At 37.3% G+C, this 23,886-nt stretch overlaps 1 protein-coding gene across 1 annotated transcript in view; it reads right to left on the bottom strand.

Moving 5' to 3' along the window:
- Positions 1 to 758: 758 nt before the first annotated feature.
- LOC134546243 (mediator of RNA polymerase II transcription subunit 27) overlaps positions 759 to 23,886 on the bottom strand; it is a 38,806-nt gene continuing 15,678 nt past the window's right edge. The window contains exons 2-6 of the mRNA XM_063388926.1: positions 18,516 to 18,660; positions 16,228 to 16,352; positions 8,987 to 9,080; positions 8,030 to 8,236; positions 759 to 1,448 (exon numbers count right to left, since the gene is read on the bottom strand). Coding sequence (XP_063244996.1) covers positions 1,314 to 1,448; positions 8,030 to 8,236; positions 8,987 to 9,080; positions 16,228 to 16,352; positions 18,516 to 18,660 — 706 coding nt within the window. The 3' untranslated portion in view covers positions 759 to 1,313. The remainder of the gene's footprint in view (positions 1,449 to 8,029; positions 8,237 to 8,986; positions 9,081 to 16,227; positions 16,353 to 18,515; positions 18,661 to 23,886) is intronic.

The raw sequence follows: 23,886 nt of genomic DNA, 5'->3' as shown, positions 1-23,886 counted from the left end.
TAAAGTTTATCATCTTTAAAAAATATATAACTTTCATTAAAAGAAATTTCCCACTGTTTAATAGTGTTTAGCAACTTTTCGCAAATTCACGGATTGCAAATATTTCTGGTCTCTAGTTATTACTGACAAGCATACTTCCATTCACTTTCAGATTAGAATTTTATGTCATAACAAAGTGTTTTAATACAAACTCAGTAATGACGTTTAAAGCAAAAAGATTTTAATTAATACTATTAAAGCTTTTTAAACTTTTAAAGTTTTGCCCTTTCATCTGTAAAATTGAATCCATAAAAAAACCTGCAGGTAATTTTTTTTTTTTTTTTCTTTGTCCATTATCTAGTTTTAAAGCCCACCATAAAATTTATCCCTGAAAGGGTGCTTAACTACCACCTACAAGCCCTGTTTACCAGTGTGTAAATATCTGATCTTATCTGCAATGGTGGGTGGTATGAGCTAGCCTGTAGTTACTCATTTCTGTGGGTTGGCTTCCTGTTAACACTGGCTGAAGCAGTTACCAAATTTCCTCATCAGGACATCCCAAAAGAGCAGATCACAAAGTCACTGACCACATATCTGTGCCCGCTTCAGTGTCAACATACAGCAAAAATGTGTAGATTGAACATTTAGTTGCACAGTAGAGAATATTTTATAGCAAACATCTTAAATGGCTACAAACATGTCACATGACCACTCCCCCCCGCCCCCCCCCCTCCCCTGCAAACTTAAACATTGTTAGAGTACAGTAACACAACTTAACATGCATATTAAAGTACTTTTAATATATATTATGGTATATTCATATTTCATTGCCAGAAAATATACATACACATGAGCATAAAATAAACATCACAAATCTTGAAAATTATCTAAATTTCTTATACTTTGGCTCGGATTTCACCATTGTCAAAATAGGAAAAACCATTGCTTTAGCAACTCAGCAACGTATACCACTGCATAGAGAGAAGAGCCATACACTTACTTAGATAAGTTTGACCTGACTTTGCTCAGGTTTGACCTTATTTTGAACTGACTTTACAGGAAGCCATTGTTTATGAACATGTCTGGTCTCTACGGTACATTGTTATAAATGCAGCCCAGTTTGAAATATTGAACCACAAACATTCGCTGATTTATTTCATAACCATTTTTCAAATTCAATCACTCGTAGCAGCGACCTGCATCCATGATTGGCCCACACAGTTAAAGCACCACAAGGGAAGTACTGCCAGATGGAGGTATTAGAAACGTCTAGTGGCCTGTAGCAGAACACTTCAGCCGACCACACATGCCGTCCAGTGCAGTGTCGGCAGGGATCACGGCTTGCACTCCTCGTGGAAGGGCTCCAGGGAGCGGAAGTCCCGCCACGTGGGGGGGAGCGAGTTGTGCAGGTGGTTGCCGCAGCGCTTGCAGGGGTCGCTGAACAGCGTGCTGTAGCTGTGGAACCATGTCTGCAACAGAAGGATCCATGGTTCCTTCCCCCAAGTCCAAGCTAACTGCGACCAACGTACAGTGAAATCTCATTTAGATGTATCTGTATTACGTATCGGCCAATCAAATCCTCAAATACCATCAAATACTTAGTACAGTACAACCCCTCTAATCCGTCACCTTTGGGACTGAGGTTATGGTCGGAATGAAAAAAAAGTCGGATTATCAGAAATACATACTGTATGTATTTATACATAAATACATACATACTGCAAAAATTGAAGGTAGCCTATACTTAAAAATTACTTAGAAAAGAGACAGTTATAGAATTTTTTTAGCAGATGAAATTCTAGACTTAGCAACAGTGTTTCTCCATTTCTATATCCAAAAAATGTACATAGCTGTTGAGGTTGATTGAGTTATGCTCAATTTACTGAAGGGCAATATCAAAAGCGTTCTTGGCATTGATGTGTGAAATCTGGGTAGGAGGTTCGTTATCATCACCGTCCGAGACCTCGTTCACGGTTTCTTTACCATTATTTTCCAAAACAGCGGCAATAATCTGGTTGTCATTGGCGTTCACTGGTTTCACAGTCTTTGTCACGTTGGGAAATCCACTCCTCAACTTCACTGGCAAGGACATTTGGTTGTACAGTTTGTAGATCTTTTAACGATTTCCTGCGTGTCGTTGTTTTGCTCGTCTTCGAACTGGTCACTTTTGGTCATAACTTTTAGCCAAACCTTATGCCAAGATTTTCAGTGTGTGTAAGGTTTCGCAATCATATAGATAGCATGTTTGATGTTGAGGGATATGTAACAACCTTCTTCTGACTTTTCTAAAATTGAGCTGATATACTTTCTGCAATACCACCCCTTTAAAAATTCTATAACTCCTTGAATCATTGGTTGGATAGGAGATGTGACATTTGGTGGAAGGAGGATAGCTTTTGTGTCTCCTTTAATTACTAATTCCTCCTTGGATGTGATGGTATGTTACACAACAGCAATAGAGCACGAACAGAAGCATTTTTTGTTTCAAGTATTTTTCAACAGATGGAACGAACCCATAAAAAAACATGATTTGAAAACACTGCAATTCATTCAAGCAGATTTTTGATTGTGGTAATAAACCGGCAAAGAAGATAAGTTTATGTTTTTGAATGCTCTAGGCTTCTTAGATTTGCCAATAACGAACAGGGGCAGCTTGTGTGTACCATCAGTGTTGTTGAAAGGAGCAACAGTTAGTCTATATTTTATAAGTTTCGTTCTGGCCATGGTTTCATTTAATGCAGCGAGCATTTTGTTTGGCAGCATTTTACAGTTTAGGCCTGCCTTTATGTTATATATAGACTTGGCAAGGTCACAGTTCATATTCTTAGGCAATTTCTTGAAACTTCACAGAAAACTTATCCACCTTCGGCATCAGCAAATAGTTTTTCACCACAAATTGAAACAAACTGGATGCCATGACGGGTTTTCCAAATTTTTTGTGCAAACCTATTGCCTTTTCTTTTATAATTTACCCAGATATTGGGGTTCCTTTCCTTCTTTCTTGGCAGAATCACATACATCCACAATGCATTCAAGCAGTTAAAGTTTAGGCTTTTTCAATGTTTTGCGATTCTTAAGAGAGTTTTCACCATCTATTGTCACTGTGTATGATTCAATGTCTTTCCGATTTCTTCTCCAATCTTTTACTGTCGTAATGCCTACATTGAGCTCCTTGACACTTTATTGGAGTGATTCCCCTTTGTCCAGTCTTTGATGAAAATTACATTTAAATTTAAAAAAAAAGAACTAAAGTGTAAATGTTAATTTTTGACATCATATGATTTTAGTTTTATTAATATGTATGTATATAAATAAAACTTAATAATAATAAAAAATCAATAGCTGGTTCTAAAGAAATAATATATTGCATTTATTACAGGCCAGCAATATTATTAATGTTATTTTTATCATTTAGCAACTGTACACACAATGTAAAACAAATACTGTAACAAACACAGAAGAACCCTGTCGTAAAACCAAAAAACTGTAAGCACTAAAGTCTGCACAGTAAAGTACGAAAAACACGCACAACAGAAATGATACAAGAGATGACGGAGCACTAAAGCAGACAACACTGGCACGACGGGTGGTGAGCCACCGTCGAGTCGAGACAAGTTCGGCTCGGGCACGGTTGGATCAACCAGTGTGGCAGACCAGCTGAGGGCAGACGAGAGGGGTTCAGCTGTATTCAAAGAATTCAATATTCGAGGAAAAAGATTTGAAGAAAAACATCAAAGGAAATAAAGTAAAGTAAAAAATTAAACACCGATAACTTATGAAGTTCACAAGATCAATCTTTTTCTTCATACCTATTTCGTTATCATTCCACAAGATATTGTACTTTTAACATTCAATTACAAACATAAAATATTTAATATGTATTTGTTCTGGAAACTTAATATGTGAATAAAACATTTAAAGGGTTAAATGTTTCAACACCATCGTTAATATTTTTCATGTCTCACACATTATTTTATTTTGGACCCTTGAGATCTAGATTCGGATTCAAGAAAATTGAGATCCGACCTATCACTAATCTGCATACAAGCCCTTAATGCAGCAACTTAATAATTGAAGTAAATTATCTTTGAACTGTTTATAAAATGTAAAAAAACGGTAAGTTTTTTAAAAATATATACACATGAAAGCAGTAGTGTATCCTGCATGAGTGAGCAACTATCTGTATTGTACACGTGCACACAAGGGCATATCCATGGAAGGGTAAGGCCCCTCCCCTGTTCTATTTGGAAAAAAAAATTCTGAAAATTTACAAACAAGCAGGTTGTTGGTACTTCCAACACTTTTAAATTAACCAATAATGAAATATAGACACTGCTTCATCTGTGAAAATATATCAGAACTACAGGATTTCTCATAACATATGAGTTTATAACTTATGAGTTATGATTTGTATAAGTTAATTTTACTAATCATAAGAATAGCTTATACAAATAACAACTCTTACTGTTACACTAGTCTCAAAAACTATTGTCCTTTGTTCAAAAGGAAGACCACACAAAAATTTTATTACTTAAATATTAATTACTTAAGATTTTACTGTGCTCAATAATTTTTCCATTGTAATTTTTGTCTGTCACAATAAGCGTTTATATTAGGCCTTATAAAAGAAATCCCTTTGAGAAAATTTGTAGGTATTATGCACTGAAATATAGTTTTACATGAGATACATACCGTAACTACCAATTGGCACAAATAGTTTATACTTTATAGTAATTGTGTTATTGCCTGCATAAATCTGTTCAAATGCTACTAATTTAATTATACTTACCGAAACTTAGAATCACGACTAAACTATGTCTGTACAAATATTTGAATTTATGAATACAAATACGAACAGTTTATTATTAGTATTCTATTTTATTTTGAATACTAACACTTAGTGTTGGGCCGATTCCTAAAATATACCGATTCCAATTCCATTTTCGATTCTTAAATTAAAGGGTTGATTCTTCGAATCCGATTCGGATTCCTTAATTTTTATCTGACAATGTTCAACAGAGTAATATACTAAGAAAAAAAAGGTTGTTTATGATTTTAAAAATGTAATTATGTTGTGTTTCATTTTCTGTGCAGAAATTAACATTATATCCAGCTTATATAATGTTAAAAAGTATGTTCATTACCATCAAGTTACGCTACCTTGTATTTCTAGCACAATTTGGCCTTTTAACCTTGCATATAGTTAGACGAAACACGTGTTCAAACACTGCCAATAATCAAAGATGTCTAATGACTTAAATTGTAAATAATGTTATAACTTAACAAACTTTAGATACCTTACATTATCAACTCAATTAATTAATTGTAAAAAAAGAGGGTTTGTACGGTTAGGTTAAGAATTTTATTTTCAAGCACAACTAAATAATGATCCAAATAAAATGTCAATATAACCTCGTTTATACATATTTCAAGGGACCATGGCGAAAAAAAATAAAAAAGGGAAATGTAAAAATAAAACTTTATTATCTCATTATGATGGAAATGACAAACAAATATGCACCACACTAAAATAAAATGTCAGAGATGCTTACGTTTTAATATATTACCTAGAACTTAATTATCTCACTTGGTGAAAAGAATAAATCCATCCAGTCTTGCAGTTCCTCACAATCGTAAAGAGAAAATAAATTTTCGGTTCTTGAGTAAGAAAGTTCTGTGCAATTTTTAGCATCTCAAAATTTTCACATTTTATGGTGAGATTTTCCTACACAAAATATTTAAACTCTTCAAATAATCGCGTGTTAACATTTAATTCATTTCAGAAATTTATCGGAAACAATTCTGTTAAACTAACACAACTACTTTCAAAAGATTGTTTATGTTTGCCGTTTGGTAATAAAAATTTACGAACGTTTCCGCAGCAATGTTTGGAAATTCAGACTTGCCAACTGCCTTTCCAAAATATATCTAACGTAAAACGAGCATCGCTGAACACGCACAAGAACGCCGATTTAAAGCAATTTGGTTATGTTGCTTTTAAACTTATTTTAATATGGTTGCAATAATCCACTGTGAATTTGGGTAAAATTTCATTCAAAAATTATTTCATTTTAATTCTTTAAAGTTTAATGTGTAGAGATGTTCACGTTCACGTCACCAAAGATTTTGTTCATGGCCGTATGGTTTACCATGGCAGGTAGCACAAAAAAAAATTAGGTTGTTTACAATGGCAAATGTAGCTGCCATGATCAAATAGTTAACGTTTACATTATTTGCCGTTTACATTTACATAATTTTCTTTAAACATTTATGGTTTTGTCTAATTATTTTTGAAGGTTTGCTATTAAATGCAGTGCTGCTGCAACGTAATTTCCTAAAAATGCTTTTGCTTAAAGTGGGAAAGTAGATACTGCATTTGTACAGTAGGGAAAATGGCGGTGCAAGTAAATAAATACGTTAATCAGTTCCGTAAAAAAAGATTGTATTATGTAGTTTTAAAAATTATATTTGCATGCATTTTAATATTTTCTTACATTGCGTAGATTATGTATTTTGCAAACTTAAAAACAATGCAGGAATCGGTCATGGTCGATTCCAAAACCATTGTATTCTGAATCCCACGATTCCAGTGGAATCGGTGGAACCGACCGATTCCGGAATCGGAATCGACCCATCACTACTAACACTTAGAAATGAGGAACTGAGTTGGTCATTTATCAACGTTAATGTTGAGATTATGTCATTTTTGTGATATTAATACACAGTTCAGGTGTATTAATGGGGCAGCATGATTAAAACCATGAACAATACTCTTGACTTTTAGACAAGTATTCAAAGTTATTTCACTACTGTCTCATAAAACAGTAGCCAGAAAAATCTTGTGAACGATTCAAAACATGACAATTTATGACTTAACTGGAAAACTAATTACTGTCTTCATTTTGTCACACGAACCAGTAGTAGAAAAATAAATGTAAAGAACCATGGACAACATACAACACCGACTCTCCTTGTAATGTGAAAAAGAAAGAAAAAAAAAAGTGTGATTCAAATTCTCATTCTTAATTCAAAAACAATATTCGTATTTGAGAATTATTTTGTTTTTGTATTCAATTCGAACTAAAAAACTGATATTCACACACACCTAGCCTAAACCTTACATTGTCTTCATTTGAAACAACTCCAAATTGCACAGCAACTGTATTTTGCAACTTCATCAAATGTCTTATCAAAAATTATTATTTAAAATTTTTAAGAATGAACGTAACATTTATTTTTATAAACTTTGTTTTAATTACGAAGGTACTATGGCATAGCCTAGTGAGATAGATACAACTTTATAACTTGCTATCAGCACATAGTTTTAGAGTTTAAAAAATAATAATTTTCAATAACTACGTATTTAATACTATGTAGCTGCTCATAAAATACATTTTCTAAATGATTACAAATTACAACCTAAAATCTTCTTCAATATTTCATTTTAAGAATGCTATTTACCAAAAGGCATCTCAAACCATGACTCAAACATTTTACAGGAAAATAAGAACTGACAGTAGGTAACTGTTGTGAGGAAATGAGAACATGCAGTTAAAATAGTCTGAATTTAAAAACATTAAAACTACATAATCAATACCTAAATAAATGATAGAAACGAATCCGAGATGAGTTCTGGTTCTTTGCCTACAGTATTTTTTTTTAGTTTTTTTAGGAACCTTTGTTAAAATAGTTTTTGTTACTAAAACAAAACTGATTAAATTGTTCGGATAGTTTATTAATTAATATGAGAGACTAGATGACCCATCTTACTCCTACAAGAAGAGTTACAAACACTATAAGGTCCTATGGTAGGGGTTATAGCCCTACCACCCCCCCTGGCCTCAAAAACCCACTAGAATAAAAAAAACTAGAGGCAACAACAAAAAAACAACAAATAATCTACTTAATATCATTTATAATTAATTTTAAACTTTAAAAAAGGCTGTTATTTTTCAACATTTTAGACCTCCAATGAAACTGGTAGGTCCCAAGACTCGAAGCTGGGTCCACCCCTGTAAGCAATCGCACGCATCACACAGGAAGCCCTCACCATGAAGGACCGCACCGCGAGGTCAGGCACCGTCGGAGAGTAGTAGTGCAGCATGGCCGCGTGGGCGTTCTCCGTCACCTTCCTGAACACCTTGTGCCTCGACTCCGTCCACAGGTCCAGCGTCTCCGTGAACGCCTTCACCACCACCCACTCAATCATCAGACCTTTGAACGCCATCAGCGCTTTCAACACCTGGCCAAGTGTAATCTACAAAAAAAAAAAAAAAAGCCAACCGTACTGCTATAGTCTGTCTCAGGCTTGGATTGCGGTACAAAGTAAACAGCGACCACTGTTGCCAGAATTATACTACCCAGCATGTTAACATCAATAATATATTTTATTCTATCTTTAATTATAATAAGTTACAATATTTTTTTTTTATTTTCCTGCTTTTGATTTTTCTAAGACCATACACTTTTGTATATTGGCAGAATGATTACAGTTGTCATTGAGAAACAAACAAAAAAAAAATTCAATGAAAAACATCAATTATTATTTTACAGAAGAAACTACTTTTAGCAGTCAGCCTACATATTTTTAGTATCAAATGATATTAATAAAACATCTAAAAAAAAAATTCAGTTTTGATTGAGAAAAACAGACATCCACAAAAAATCTTCAACACATAATACATTGAAATTAAAGAGCACTATTTCTAATTTTAAAAATTTGGTCTCATAACTGAGAAACGGCTTTCTTAGGCATCCAGTGTTTTAAAACTTCACAAAAAATGTGAAGCTTCACATCAATTGCAAAAACTTTGCATTACATTCAAAGCTTCAAATAAAATGAATAGCAAATTTATTAGCAAAGTCCAATTGAATATTAAAAAGAGCTTTGATTTTATTCGCTCAGTTGAGGCTTCGCACTGGCTTAGTTAAACACATCTAGTGTTTCTCTTAATTAAGCTGTGCATGGGGAGAAAGTAAAATTAAGAATAAAATGTTAACTCCAGACCTGCAAGACAGCATTTGAAGCAAAGGGCCTGGAGATATTCATGTTCATGTCTGGAAACATCCTGTCGATGTTGGCTATCACTCCATCCACTATCCTGGAATACAGATCAAAGAAGATCAAACCCATAATTTGCTTTCTGTTCCTATGTCATGACTTAAAATCTCCTTAATGATGAGTTGCCATTAATGATGTCCCATTAATCATCCAACTTCAAAAATGCTTTCAAGTGGAATTTTCAAGATAAGAAAATTCTCACCTTTAAATTTTTCCACAAATGCTGATGTAGATAATACCATATTGAAAATATTTACCCACAGATCCTGCTTATGTTAAGGGGTGACAAAATGTTTCAGTTAGGTATGTATTTGCATCAACAAATATTTTAAAATATTACAACACACAGTGAGATAAACACCATAACTATTATTAATTGCCTAGACCTATAACACATGATAGTGCAATAAAAAAAATTGTTTGGACTCTTTATTAACATCCCATTTTCCAACATAGGCCATACTTAAAACAGAGAGCAATAACTACTGACAAGATTTTTTTGTGAATTCCAATCAAACTGAAATAACACAAAAAAGAATGTTAATACACTATATACTATATAACACCAAAATACAAGTTAATACATCATATAGCACCAAAATGCAACTTAAAACATTTAAAAAATCAGAAATTAAACACAATTCAACTCAAATCACATATATTTAATCTTTAATATATTTAGCTCAATGAATGTCATTTATTTATCAAGAAGTGTGTACCAAAATGTAATTAAGCAAATGGAGAAGAAAAAATTTATTTTACTTTGTTTGATCTTGCTTCTCATATTAACTCTCTTTACATTACCGACATAGGTAAATATTTTAAACAGAAGAATACTAGCCAATTTATTTTTGAAAGGAATTCAGTGCAATTATGTGTTCCAAATTGTTTTATTGCCAAACTATACTTCTTCTGTGAAATAATTACTAAGAAACATTGCAGTGTTATGCTTGGTGAATAATAATGAATAAACAGAATCAAAAATAAAAAGATTGAAACAATTAACACTGAAAACTACTGTATTGGAAACAAAATTGGTCTAAAAATTACCACATAAACTACTATCTTTAGCAATAAAACAATAAAAGGTAAAAATTACTAATTCAAGCTCTAACAAAAATTCTGACATGATTCCAAAGCTAGTCACAGCTGTGATTTTAGGAACTTGGCTAGTGATATAATTCTCTTAATGTTCGAGTTGCCGAAGTTGTAATTTTCCCATTATTTATACTACTTTCCCTACTAATTACAGACCTTCCAACATTCAAATTAAAAAAATCATGAGGTCCTCGATAAAAATTTTTAGGCCCATAAATACAGGTTAGATATAAAAAACAACAAATGAGAATCTTTAAATTTAAGTGACACACCTGTACATATGTTACATGGTCTCTGCTTCAAAATTTATTTCAACAAATTATAGGTTGCAGATTTAATTTAGTTGAACACAATTTAGCGCTGTCGTGTAGTGATCACGCAAGGCAGCAAATAAAAAAGATGTAAAATAACATTCTGCTCGTGTAACACTTGACGTGGCCGGGGGTTGTTGTTCGGATGTTAGACGGTAATTTAATGGGCGCCACCACGTGTAGGGGCACGTGGACCCGGCAAGACTCCGATCCCAGGGCGTGACGTCGCCCGTGTGGAGACGTGACTCGTTTTCCCCCGAATACTGCCTATACAATAACCAGACCTATAGCCCGCTCTCAGCGTCGGGCACGCTTTAATCCCTACCGTGGGCTCTTAAGGCGTCCCACACGCCCCTAGGTACTCGGGTAACACACACGTGGCCAATCACAACACAAGGTACGGATCCGGGTTTTTATTGGCCTTGCATACACATAGACACGGTAACTCCTTACACACTCCTAGTCTCGTCGTTTAACAGTCAAAAGCCTTACGGCGCAATAGGCTTAGGTGAGGCCGGCCACCACGTGGCCGTGCTAGAATGTTCGCGAAGGTTTCAAGTCCCGTTACCGGAGTTAACAGCTATTAATCAAACAGTCGGCTCCCGAGGTAGGCCCCGGGGATATACGAAAACGTTTTAGATTACTTACGAGTCGACAGAATTACCGGATCAGATGAATATCAAAGTTGAAGTCCCCGGAGTGCGGCGTGCTTCCTACCTCGGTGAGCGCTAGAGATCGACTGGGGCGAGCAATGGCCGTCGGGGTGGCTAGACAATGACGCAGCGCGCCAAACGGAGGGTACCGTTATTCGGGCCGTATTGCGCCGAGGCTTACTCAAGAAAACCCTAAAAGCTATTCTTTAATTTCTTACATATAATTATAAAATATAAGAATTACATTAGAAATTTATTATACAGTTCTAAATAAAAGATGAAGATCGGTTTTGCATTATGGCCTCGGCAAGTCTACGTCTCTGGCGGCCTGCAGGATATTTCATCAATACACTTAAAATTTACGTTAATTATTGAAATGACAAATATTATAAAAATAACAGGGGTGAAAAAGAAAAGCGAATTACAAACATCCAATTACTAATAATTTAGGGGTACGAAGCACTGATTCTACTGCGCCCTCTTCCTGTGGTTCGCGGCGCTCTCACACGCACACACACACATGTCGGCGGGAGATTCAAACGCCAGGGAAGGAGTGGAGTGGTGGGGTGTGATGGCATATCGAGCTGGGCGTAGCCCCGGACGATGTCAATTGCCCCCCCCGAAAGTAGCTCGATATGGCCGCGCGCCGTTGACAGTTGGGTGGGCGTGGCCCGCAATGTTTACCTCGCGCACGTGGCAATGTTATTGTTTACGTCCGTGCGAGCAGGTGGCAATGTTGACGTGATGGGCGAGCACTGTTTACATGAAGGCGAACGACGATGTTGACATGATGGCGGGCGAGTAATATTTACATGACGGACAATACACACGGGCAGAATGGGCGCTGGCTGACTAACCTTGGGTGTGGAGACCCACCAGTTGCTCCGGCTCCAAATCCGCGGCTGCTGCGGCTGCTGCGTCTGTTGCGTCTCGCAGCGCGAGGCGGCGCGGCGGTGGCCAAGGTGCCGGCCGACAGGAGCGGCGGCGACCAAGGTCAGGCGGCTCGTGACAGGCAGGCAGCAAGCGCGGGCGGCGCTCGGCACGGCCCGGCTCGGCCTCGCAGACATGCGGGCGCTTTGCGGCTCGTAGTGACTGACGGGTGACAGGTGCACGGGTGGTTGTCACATTCGGTGGTGGGACGGTCGGGCGTCCAGGTGTCGTGGCGTCGACCTGCATTGCGTCAGGCGGATGCAGGGAGCTCCGACGACCCCGTAGCTGCGGTGACTTGAAGGTGCAGCGTCTCAATGTTGCCAACTTGCGGCATGCGCGTGGCGTCTCGGGTGGCGAGGCACTTGGTCGGCGTACCGATACTGTGGCGATCGGCGTCGGAATCGGGCGTCGTGGCGTCTTGGTCGTTCCTGGCGTCGCGTCGGGTGGGCCTGTAGGCGGCGTCAGCGTCGGCGTCGCGCGCGTCCGTCTCTTTCGGTCCGGTTCATCCGTCTGTGCCTCGAAGCCAGGCGGGCACAGAGGAGCAAATCCAGGCGGGTACAGAGGAGCGATCCAGGCGGCGGGGCGGCGCTCAGGCGTCTCGGCGTCATGGCCCTGGACATCGTGTCGCAAAGCGTCCCTTTTGCGACTGAGCACTCGGTTGGCGGTGACGACGGCATGATGACGTCGAAGCCAGGTGGTGGCGACAAGGTGACACGAAGCGTCGGCGTCGAGTCTGGTGGCGTCCGTGGCGAGTCGTGTGGCGGAGACGATGCGGGTTTCGCCGGAAATGACCTTGGTGGCGTCGGGACGGCGGTTCGGTGCGGTGGCGAGGTCATTCCGGCGTCGGGAGGTGTCTCCGACACGAGGCGGGTGCTGGACGGCGTGGCAGACTGCGGCGGGACGGTCGTTGTCGGGCGTCGCTCGGTTGGCTTCGGCGAGTCAAGCGTCATCATAGTCGGGATGAGTGGCGTCAGGTCGGCGAAACGAGGTCTTGCTGGCGATGATGCGTTAGGACCAGCGTCGGGAGCCATCAGGTCGACGAGAGGTGCCGGGGTTGGCGGCTCCAGGACAGGAGGTGGCGGTAGCGGAATTGTCGGCGTCGGGACGGCGAGCGTCGGAGTCGGGATAAGTGGTGTCGGGTCGACGAAACGCAGTGTGGCAGGCGGCGGCGGGATCGGACTTGTGTCGGGAGGCGTCAAGTCGATGAGTTTCGGCGTCGGGACGACGGGCGTCGGCGTCGGGACGACGGGCGTCTTAGTCAGGGCGGTAGGCGTCGGAACACGTGACGATGCGGGTGACGTCGGGACGTACCTTCGTGATGCTGGTGTCGGCGTCGTTGGCACGTGATGCGTCGGCGAGTCGATCTGCGTCGTTTTCGGCTTGAGCGGCGTCGGCGTGGGCGGCGTCGAGGCGTGTCGTGGAAAAGAAATTTTCGGCGCCTCTGCCTGGTACTGCGCCTGGGCGGCTAGGTAGGCGGTACATCGTGCGCACGTGAAGGTGAAAAACTTGCGCAGTATGGTCCTTTCACGCTCGCTGATACAGCTACGATGCCACAGGCTGGCACATTCCTGGCAGTGGTAGCCCTCGCTAATTCCTCCAGGTCACGAACTAGCGCCACACTTCGTCACGCCGTGTATGCGGTACTCGGTGCAGTTGCCACACTCATACCCGGCGGCGGTCCTGCCATGCAAGTCCCAGCTCGGGCAGGGGTAGTAACACCCGATACACTCGTCCGGATACATGTCTACGCACGTGTTACTCTACACACGAACAGTCCTCACGTCCACATCAGCAACGTGTTACTCACTGCGCTCGGAGTGCGTTGTTTGTGCGCGGATTCCTGGAAGCGTGCGCTTGGCTGAACACGTGGCCGGCGCGCCAGAGTACCGTTATCCGCTCCGCTCGCTCCGTGCAACAACAGCACATTTCCTTCGCGCCTCGGTCCTAGTTATTCCTGCAGTTTTGTCACGCCCCACGCTCTTGGGCGCCACATGACGTGGCCGGGGGTTGTTGTTCGGATGTTAGACGGTAATTTAATGGGCGCCACCACGTGTAGGGGCACGTGGACCCGGCAAGACTCCGATCCCAGGGCGTGACGTCGCCCGTGTGGAGACGTGACTCGTTTTCCCCCGAATACTGCCTATACAATAACCAGACCTATAGCCCGCTATCAGCGTCGGGCACGCTTTAATCCCTACCGTGGGCTCTTAAGGCGTCCCACACGCCCCTAGGTACTCGGGTAACACACACGTGGCCAATCACAACACAAGGTACGGATCCGGGTTTTTATTGGCCTTGCATACACATAGACACGGTAACTCCTTACACACTCCTAGTCTCGTCGTTTAACAGTCAAAAGCCTTACGGCGCAATAGGCTTAGGTGAGGCCGGCCACCACGTGGCCGTGCTAGAATGTTCGCGAAGGTTTCAAGTCCCGTTACCGGAGTTAACAGCTATTAATCAAACAGTCGGCTCCCGAGGTAGGCCCCGGGGATATACGAAAACGTTTTAGATTACTTACGAGTCGACAGAATTACCGGATCAGATGAATATCAAAGTTGAAGTCCCCGGAGTGCGGCGTGCTTCCTACCTCGGTGAGCGCTAGAGATCGACTGGGGCGAGCAATGGCCGTCGGGGTGGCTAGACAATGACGCAGCGCGCCAAACGGAGGGTACCGTTATTCGGGCCGTATTGCGCCGAGGCTTACTCAAGAAAACCCTAAAAGCTATTCTTTAATTTCTTACATATAATTATAAAATATAAGAATTACATTAGAAATTTATTATACAGTTCTAAATAAAAGATGAAGATCGGTTTTGCATTATGGCCTCGGCAAGTCTACGTCTCTGGCGGCCTGCAGGATATTTCATCAATACACTTAAAATTTACGTTAATTATTGAAATGACAAATATTATAAAAATAACAGGGGTGAAAAAGAAAAGCGAATTACAAACATCCAATTACTAATAATTTAGGGGTACGAAGCACTGATTCTACTGCGCCCTCTTCCTGTGGTTCGCGGCGCTCTCACACGCACACACACACATGTCGGCGGGAGATTCAAACGCCAGGGAAGGAGTGGAGTGGTGGGGTGTGATGGCATATCGAGCTGGGCGTAGCCCCGGACGATGTCACACTATTATCACTGTTCACAGCAAAATTATTATTTTTTTATTGGAAGCAATACACTTCACGTGTTAGTTGTGTTTTTTTGTAGTGAAATGTTTCACGTCTCCTCTTCCACTATGCGAGATAGAAAAATCAGCACGGCACATGCTACAAAACGCAAAATTGCTTCCTTAACGTGACTGGAGTATTGATGGAAACTCGTTACTGTAAGCTTTCGTAAAACTTGTTTTGTAACTTTAACAAACAAAATCTTGGGGCCCCGAAAAATCGTGAGGAAACACTATTTTGGCGTGAGGGCGTGAGATGGACCTTAAAATCGTGAGCCTCACACCAAAATCGTGAGAGTTGGCAGGTCTGTAATTAATGTTCCCTCACAAGTTATTACATTCTATAGGGTAGCTTGAGGCAACTCTTACTTCTTTCTAATGAAGGAAATTACTAATTATCATATTTCACTGCTCCATTTCCAATGCTGGTTATTCCGAAGCAAGTGTTTTTTTTGGCAATGCATTAATGCAGAATACACAAAACCAATTCAAATGTGAAACTATGTTTACATAAGCCACTTATGAATTCTGTAATAATAAAACACTGGCCTTGGAAAACTGGAATATTTGTAGCTTATATAAATAAGGCTAGGGAAAAAGTTTAGACAGGTTAATGTGATACCAGACTAATCTGATTGTTGACTACCTATTTGTTATTCCTTTAACTTTTACGAACCACGTTCACTCATATGTTTAAAAAAAAACAGACAGAATACAATGTATGAGCCTGAAAAATTTCTTCAAGTTATAGACAATTCAAATCATATATTTTACTAAAGTAGCTAACACAGCAATTTTTTTTCATATAAAAACATCATTTTGATGATATAAATAATTTCATGTGCCGTTTTCATTAAAGACCATAAAAACATTACTTACAGCTTAAGGTAATAAATATATGGCAACACAAAGGTTAAATTTAATTAATTATAAAAAACAAACTATTCTACAAGCTCTAAGGAATCATCACGTGCATCTTGCAGAATCTTCGAAGAGAGAAAAAACCTGCGTGGCTTACTGTGGGGAGACGTTGTGGCTGCTCGTAATAGTACGTCTCCTCTTGGCGCTGCTGGAGTTGATGTTTGACCTCCGCAACGTATTCTTGGCCAGCAAGGCATGTGCAAGGTTGCTGTACTCATGAACCTGCAATGGTAACAAATAAATTCTAGTTCGCAGTGCGTCACGCACCAGTATCAAGGCCGTACCCAAGGGGTGAGTCCTTTGTGTTTGGACCTCTATCACCTCTTCTAAATCCAAGTTAAGTCTAACACACATACAGATGCTAACTTGTACTATTTTTTAGTACTGTATCCTAATTCATAAACTATATACTATGTTACTAATTTCATATTTTTTCTATGAATTAGAGCATTTCAGAAATTGTATCCTTTGGTCAAATCTTAATATGCATAGCCTACAATGATCAAATATAATCTGATGGTTTTGTTTAAAATGGTCAACCATATAAAGATAATAGAATAACAAATAAAAATACTAGTAAAAACATTTGTGTTTTCAGTGGAAGCTACACTTAATGCTGCGTACGGAATTCAGATAGTATTAAGGTTAAATAATATTGAGACCTTTTGAAAACACTTGCTATAATGTTCATGCAACCTCCAAATCAATGATCATTAATTGGAATTAGTATCACGTGAACATGAACTACAGCCAACTAGCCATATCAACCACAACCTAACACTCTAGACGTCTAGAGTGAGTTTGTTGTATGTCTTTGTAAATTATGCAAGTTTTCATAAGAGGTTGTCAGCTATGCATTCACATCTCTCATATAAGCTATGATTCCAAATAATTAATTATTTTAATAAGCCATATCAAGGTGACAAAATGGAAAAAAAATTAAAACATAAGTAGTAATGCCGAAATATAATTATAAGTCTTATTTTACTGAGTAGGTACTTTTCCCCCAGTAAAATTTTTTTGACTTACTCCAAAAAAATTGTTCATGGGCCTGCCCAATACTTAATATAGCTATCCACTTAATTTAACTTTATTTAAAATATATTTGTACAAACTGGTAATCACCAGGTGTCACTTCTTTGATAGATGCTTCAGAGAACATTCCTACTTTGAAAGCTAAATATTCTCATAAAATTAACAAAATAATTACAGATAAATGATAAGCTAGTGTGATGTTGCCATGAATCTGTTTTTTTTTTTTTTTTTGTTATACCACAAAGCTAGGTCGAAAAAGTGATTCCTTGAACAGAAAACATGATTTCGGACATTTTAGGAGAAATAACTCTAGGTGGTATTTTTCATAGGTACATTAACTATTTTTAACACTGGCCCTTTTTTTTTTGAAAAGGAGAGGAGTAATCTCTCAAATACATTCTTCTGTACTTAAATCAAAGGCAGAAACTAACCTCATTCAGGCACTCTCTCACATGCTGAATTGGTTATTTCTGTTTCTTATCATTACTATTTATATTAAGAGAGTTTTTCCTGCTACTTTTTTCCCATAGCTCACTGGAATTTGTAGTTGGGCCACAATAATTTTCTCACCTGATATCTACCACACATTTTCTAGCTGTGAAAACCCATGCAAATGATAAATAATAATGATCACTGACACAATCTTATATCGCTCTCAGATAATCTTAAGCAAAATATCTGTTGAGAAAATTCTAAATGAAACACAAACTGCAAAAATGCTATCAAGATAAAAAAAAATTATTTTATTTTACATATCGTTCAACCCCATTTCTGGAGTATGATAATTATCCAATACCATATATATATATATATATATATATATATATATATATATATATAATATGTATATATATATAATATGTATATATAAAATATGTATATATAAAATATGTATATAAAAATATAATAAGGAACACAACATATATAATTACATTATACTTGCAATAAAATCATCGCACTGATTATGTGAAACTATACAAAACATAATAAAATAAAATGTGCACCTTATTGTATAAAACCGCAAACATATAACATAAATTTATATTTTGGGGTAAGTCATCATACAAGATCTGAATTACCTATAATTTTTTTTTATTTTCCCAAAAGTTTTCAATGTGTTTGAAAGATTATAAACAAATTTTTTTTGCTATTTTTTGCAACTATTGCCAAAAAAAAATCTGGTTTCATATTTTTAACATGTAGTGGTACGCTATTGTACAGGCATATGCCTGTCGGCATATTGGCTGGTGGAGCACGAGGGTATTCTGAGGTCCAATTTACGGACAAAGCCCTCGAACAGCAGTGATGGCGAGGCAGCCCGTGTGCAGCCGGCAGGCAAGCAGCTCCGACCTTGTCCATCCACTTGTGGCTGTGAACGAGCTGGGAGTACAGCGCCTGGCGCTCCTGCGTGCTCTCCTGCGAGAGGTAGGTGGTGTTGCCCAGGTTGAACGGGCCCGGCGGGGGCGTCAGGCTGCCCACAGCTTGTTCCACTTCCCTGCCACACAGCAACCACCAGCAACTCCATTGTAACACTACCTCCATTAACTGTCACCATCCCCACAAGGGCTGCGACAGGTAACATAAAGCTCTTTCATACATTTGTACAGTAACATAATTTCACTGCAGGCTTGAGCCGAAACGGAAAATAAATTCCTTTAAAACTTAAAAGTAAATAATACATACATATTGTACTTAATTTTACAAAACTATCAATATAAACTTCAATACATATAAGAGTAGTAATGTACAAAAATATTTTGTATTAAGTATACTGTACATACATATGTAACACAGTTAAACCTCGTTTATCCGGACTGACTGGAGGCAAAGGCAATTCAGACCATCAAAATCAAAATAATTCAGGTAGGTTATAAGCACAATAAAATTTTTTAATAAGCACACAGATTTTATTGAGATAAAAAAAACTATTTTTTGTAACAAAATTACATTGTTTACAAGTCATTATAAAATATAAAAATAACTTTTCACATCATTTCTTAGCAAAGAATTCGTCAACTTTCTTTTGTTTCAAACATGTATGGCGTTTGAATGAAGCATGATCAGGTACATCTCATGTGCTAACTATCTTTGTTTACATAGATGTAAAATTCAACTACAATTTTTATGTGAACATTAAATAAAATGTCTACAAATCTTATCCAGATTATCCAGAGATCCAGATCAACAAGGGCCAGATAAACTAGGTTTTACTATACTATAAACCTACATTACTTGAAAATACTCTGTTATCTCCTTCCGTGTCTTTGAGGTTCAAGCTTTCTGCGCGGTGATGTTCGGGTGTCAAAGTATTCTACGGACAATTTTAAAGATGTCTGTTTATTGATACACATTATTTTAGACAATGACAGACAACACAAATTGACGGTTGATCAAATTTTTTTTTGTACCTAATACATGTAAAGTTAACATTAAGCATAAATAAATACCTTACATATATTGTGCCCATTCACTGGGATTTACACACTTTTACAGTAAAGAACCTATTATCTGGCACGTTCAAGATGCCGCCACATCAGATAATCGAGCGCAATTAAAATTTTCATATAAAAACAAAAGAAAAATTAATATTCCGCAAAATGATATTTAAAAATAGTTATAAGCTGCTCTACAGCAAGAGAATGTACATATTCGAGAGTTACTGTTTAGAAATTTCCCTGATATTACTCTGCGTTCGTGACTCAGATGTCAGTAATTTACTTGAGTATGTGCTCTTGTGAAATAAAAATTTAAAAGTTACGATATATAAGTACTTGATTATATTGTATTAATTCTTTAATAACATGATTGCAATAATCCAAGACTTTCCTTACTTTTGACAGGGTTGGCTGATTTAAACCACAATGGTTTAAATCATGGTTTCAACCTTGATTTAAATCAAGTGGCTTTAATTTTTTTATGTATTTTCAAATAGAAGATCATAATAAAATTTAATGAAAGGTTTAATTAGACTCCAATAACAATAGTTTGCTCATTAATAATTTTTTATGATTTACTGGAACAAATAATTATATACTAATCAAAATAATATAATTTAAATTATTTGAATAAGTTGTAAATTATACCCAGCTAAATACTCCTCTAAAATTAAATTAAGTAGTAAATTGTAGTCAAAAGTGTAAATAAAAAGAGAAAATAAATATATTATTAAAAAAATATATCCTATTTTGTGGGAAATCCCTGAAGTAGGTACTGTAAATCCCCTTTCTGTGGGAAATAGCCATTCTATGAAGAATCCTTCTCCTGTGGAGAAATACTCTTTCTGGAAGTCTCAGTCAGATGTGCAGATATGCTGAACTTCAGTTCTTTGATGTAACTTTTCTGGTTAAACATGAGTGATAGAAAGTGGGATGTTGTATGGCTTTCACTTGAACATGCTGAGAACCAAAATAACTAATGTAATAGAAAACCTGATTTAAATCAACAAAAAAAAAAAACCAGGTTGTTTGGTTTTTTTTTTTTTTTTCAACCATCTTTTGAAACATTTAACTTTTCAATGGTGTTTTTATGTTTGTGCTTCATTGCGCCATGTTACATGGAATTATGTTATGATTGCCTCATAAGTAAATTTTAAGTAAGTTCATAAATTTTCTAATTTTTTTTTAATATGAGTTTGTTATCTTGGTTATAAATAATTTATGATGCAGCTATTCGGTAGCGTAGCCAACTCCAGATGATATTCTCCTGATCCTGTTGTCACAGCCATATTGTGTAGGTGGGTCATTCTAAAAAAAAGGTGATATATTATGTCCAACCAAAAATGTAAAAGAAATATTGTTAAAAATGAAATTGTGTACATGGTAATGCATTACTTCAAAACATACTAAGCATATCAAGGAACAATATTTATTGAGAAGTTTTATTATATTGATTTTTTCCCACAAATAAGTTGTTGTTAGTATCCTCCGTTACATGTCCCACCATACAGTTCTCAGAATAAATTGGATGAATTTTGTAATATTTTTTACATTATCACAACATTTTTGAAGTACTATGAATTCTAGAAAATGTAATACTTCCATTGATATGTTTGTTGTTTTTCAAATAATTAATTTTATTATTTAGAAATAATTTGGAATTGTGTCCCACAACCAGTGTGTCTCCTCCGTTACTCATATGTTAAGTTGCAATAATTCTCACCAGAGTGCATAGGTGGTGTGGTGTTTATTTTAAAAAGGAGGGAAAGGAAGCCATATCGAAGTTTTGAGAGCAAAAGCTGCTGCAATGCACTCAGCATGGTGACACTTTATAATCACTGTAAAATATTGGTAAGTGGTTATCAGCATTGTGTCTTTACTGTTCATAACATATAGTTGTAAATTACTTATTTTGTATTATATAGTACAGTGTGGCAGATAGTGATGATCACCCACAGTAATTAAATGTAAAAATTAAGTTCCTAAACTAAAATATAAAAACATAGAAAAAAGAAAACTTTTAAAAGGACATAAAGTTTCATCACAAATTCGTAGGAAACTGATTTTTGGCTAAGTTGTGACACATCAAATCAAAGGTGCTTTTAGTGAAGAAAAAGAGCTAAAGAAGAAACGAGAATTTGTGCGTAGACTATCTGGGAACATAGTAAAAAAGTATAAATGTCTCGAGCAGCTTAAATGCCTAACTTCTCGTAAAATGGTACCACAAGGAATGAGACATTTTGGTAATACTACAAAAATAGGCAACATTAACAAACGAAAATTGGTTGCTAATTTTTTGGAAACAGACGAGTCTAGTCGATTGTCTTCCGGGAAAAAGGATACTATAACAAAAAATAAACAAAAGAAACAGAAGAGGTTTCTCAATGACACCTTAATGAATTTGTACAAAAATTTTATTGAATGTCATTACAGCATTAAACTTGCATATGCTGCTTTTTGTACATACCGCCCATTCTGGATTCTTGTACCAAAGGCTAGAGACAGAGATACATGCCAGTGTATGATACATGAAAATTTTGCCTATTTGGTAAAGAAACTGCACAAACTAAACATGATTAAAGAAAATGACCCAAAAGCTGTTGTTATGTCACTGTGCTGCAAATCTGTAACTGAGGAATGTATGGAAAGAAAGTGTCAAAATTGCAAACACAAAGAAGTGTATATCAAGGAATTTAACAATGAGGAAACATCTGTTCAGAAATGGGTTAAGAAAAAGGTGAAAGTGACTATAAAAAATTAAGAAAAACTTTGCCAGCGGACCATCAAAGAAGAACTGAAATGTTCAAAGAGAGGCATAGCTGATGCTTTGTTGAATAGTGTTGATCGATACATGCAACATTGTGCTAATATCACTCATCAGTACAAAACCTTAGATGCAATAAAGAAGAGTCTTTCTGAAGAAGAAATTCTTATACACATGGATTTCTCTGAAAATTATGCATGTAAATATGCAAATGAAATTCAATCAGCTTACTTTGGAAGTTCAAAATCACAAGTATCTATGCACACAATAGTGGTATACATTGCTAATTCAGAGGGAAAATTACCAAAATTACTATAATTTTGCACATTTTCTGACACTCTGAGACACGATTCTGTTGCTATCTGTGCTCATTTGAATCCTGTGTTACAAAAAATCAAAACTTTTGTGCAATGTTTTAAAAGTAGTTCACTTTGTTAGTGATGGCCCTACAACCCAATATAGGAACAGGAAAATGTTTAATTTGATCAGTAATTACTTGTTAAACATTTTAGATTGTGAGATAATAGAATGGCATTTCTCTGAAAGTGGTCATGGCAAAGGAGCGCTCGATGGCATAGGACGGGCTTTAAAACGGACAGCTAACCGGCTGGTGGCAACAGGGACCGATATCCCAGATTTTGAAACACTTCTTCACTGCCTTCAAAATGCAACATCTGGGATTCAAGTTTTGGCTATGAACAGCACCATCATTCCATGAATTTTCTGTCACGTTTATGCGGAAATCCTCTGGTGGAATGTTTGTGTTTCCTGAGACTGATGATGTTTCTGTTGTAGATGGAAGTGACATTATAAAAGTGTTACATTTGCTATCAGTGAACAATTGTGGACAATATTTCTTTGGAGATATGTCTGTGTTTAAGAACTTGAACTAGGTCTGGTTGGACATGAACACTGTAAAATAAATGTACAGTGCAATTTATTTACTGCAGTTGTTTTACAAAAGTTACTTTTATGCAAAGCATTTATATAACTGCTTAAATATCAAGATTACTAGTTTTAATTAATTTTTAGCCAGTGCTAAATGTTCCTTTCTTATTAGTAAACTAAATTTTTTCTTCTCTGTTAAGGTTAAACATTTTTGTAATAGTTAATGTATGTAGCATACTTATTTTAAATTGAGTTATTTCAAACAAAATTAAATTATATTTTTTTATATTTTAATTAAAAGGGTTTGTTTTAAGTACTATTGTTTACTTTATATTCAGCACACTACTTCCTCACCACCATTAAAAAATGCTCTGCTCCATAACAAGATTTTGTCTCCTCCGTTACTTACTGGTCTCCTCTGTTCAAAAGTGCTATTAACAATATTACTTTAAAAACAACTGCACAGAGAATTAATATGACTGGTAGTATAGAGGTAAAAGGAATGCTCACAAAAGTATGGAAAAAAAATTTCAGCTTCACTGGCCTAAATTTACTTTCGAACAAAAATCATACCGGAATGGCACCTTCTCTGTAGAATGACCCAGGTACCTGATACTTCAACTTGATCCTGTGG

The sequence above is a fragment of the Bacillus rossius genome, chromosome 1 (assembly GCF_032445375.1).
Source record: "Bacillus rossius redtenbacheri isolate Brsri chromosome 1, Brsri_v3, whole genome shotgun sequence".
In the NCBI taxonomy this organism is placed as follows: domain Eukaryota; kingdom Metazoa; phylum Arthropoda; class Insecta; order Phasmatodea; family Bacillidae; genus Bacillus; species Bacillus rossius.
Note: the sequence above shows the minus strand (reverse complement) of the source record. Positions and strands in the feature narration are given on the sequence as shown.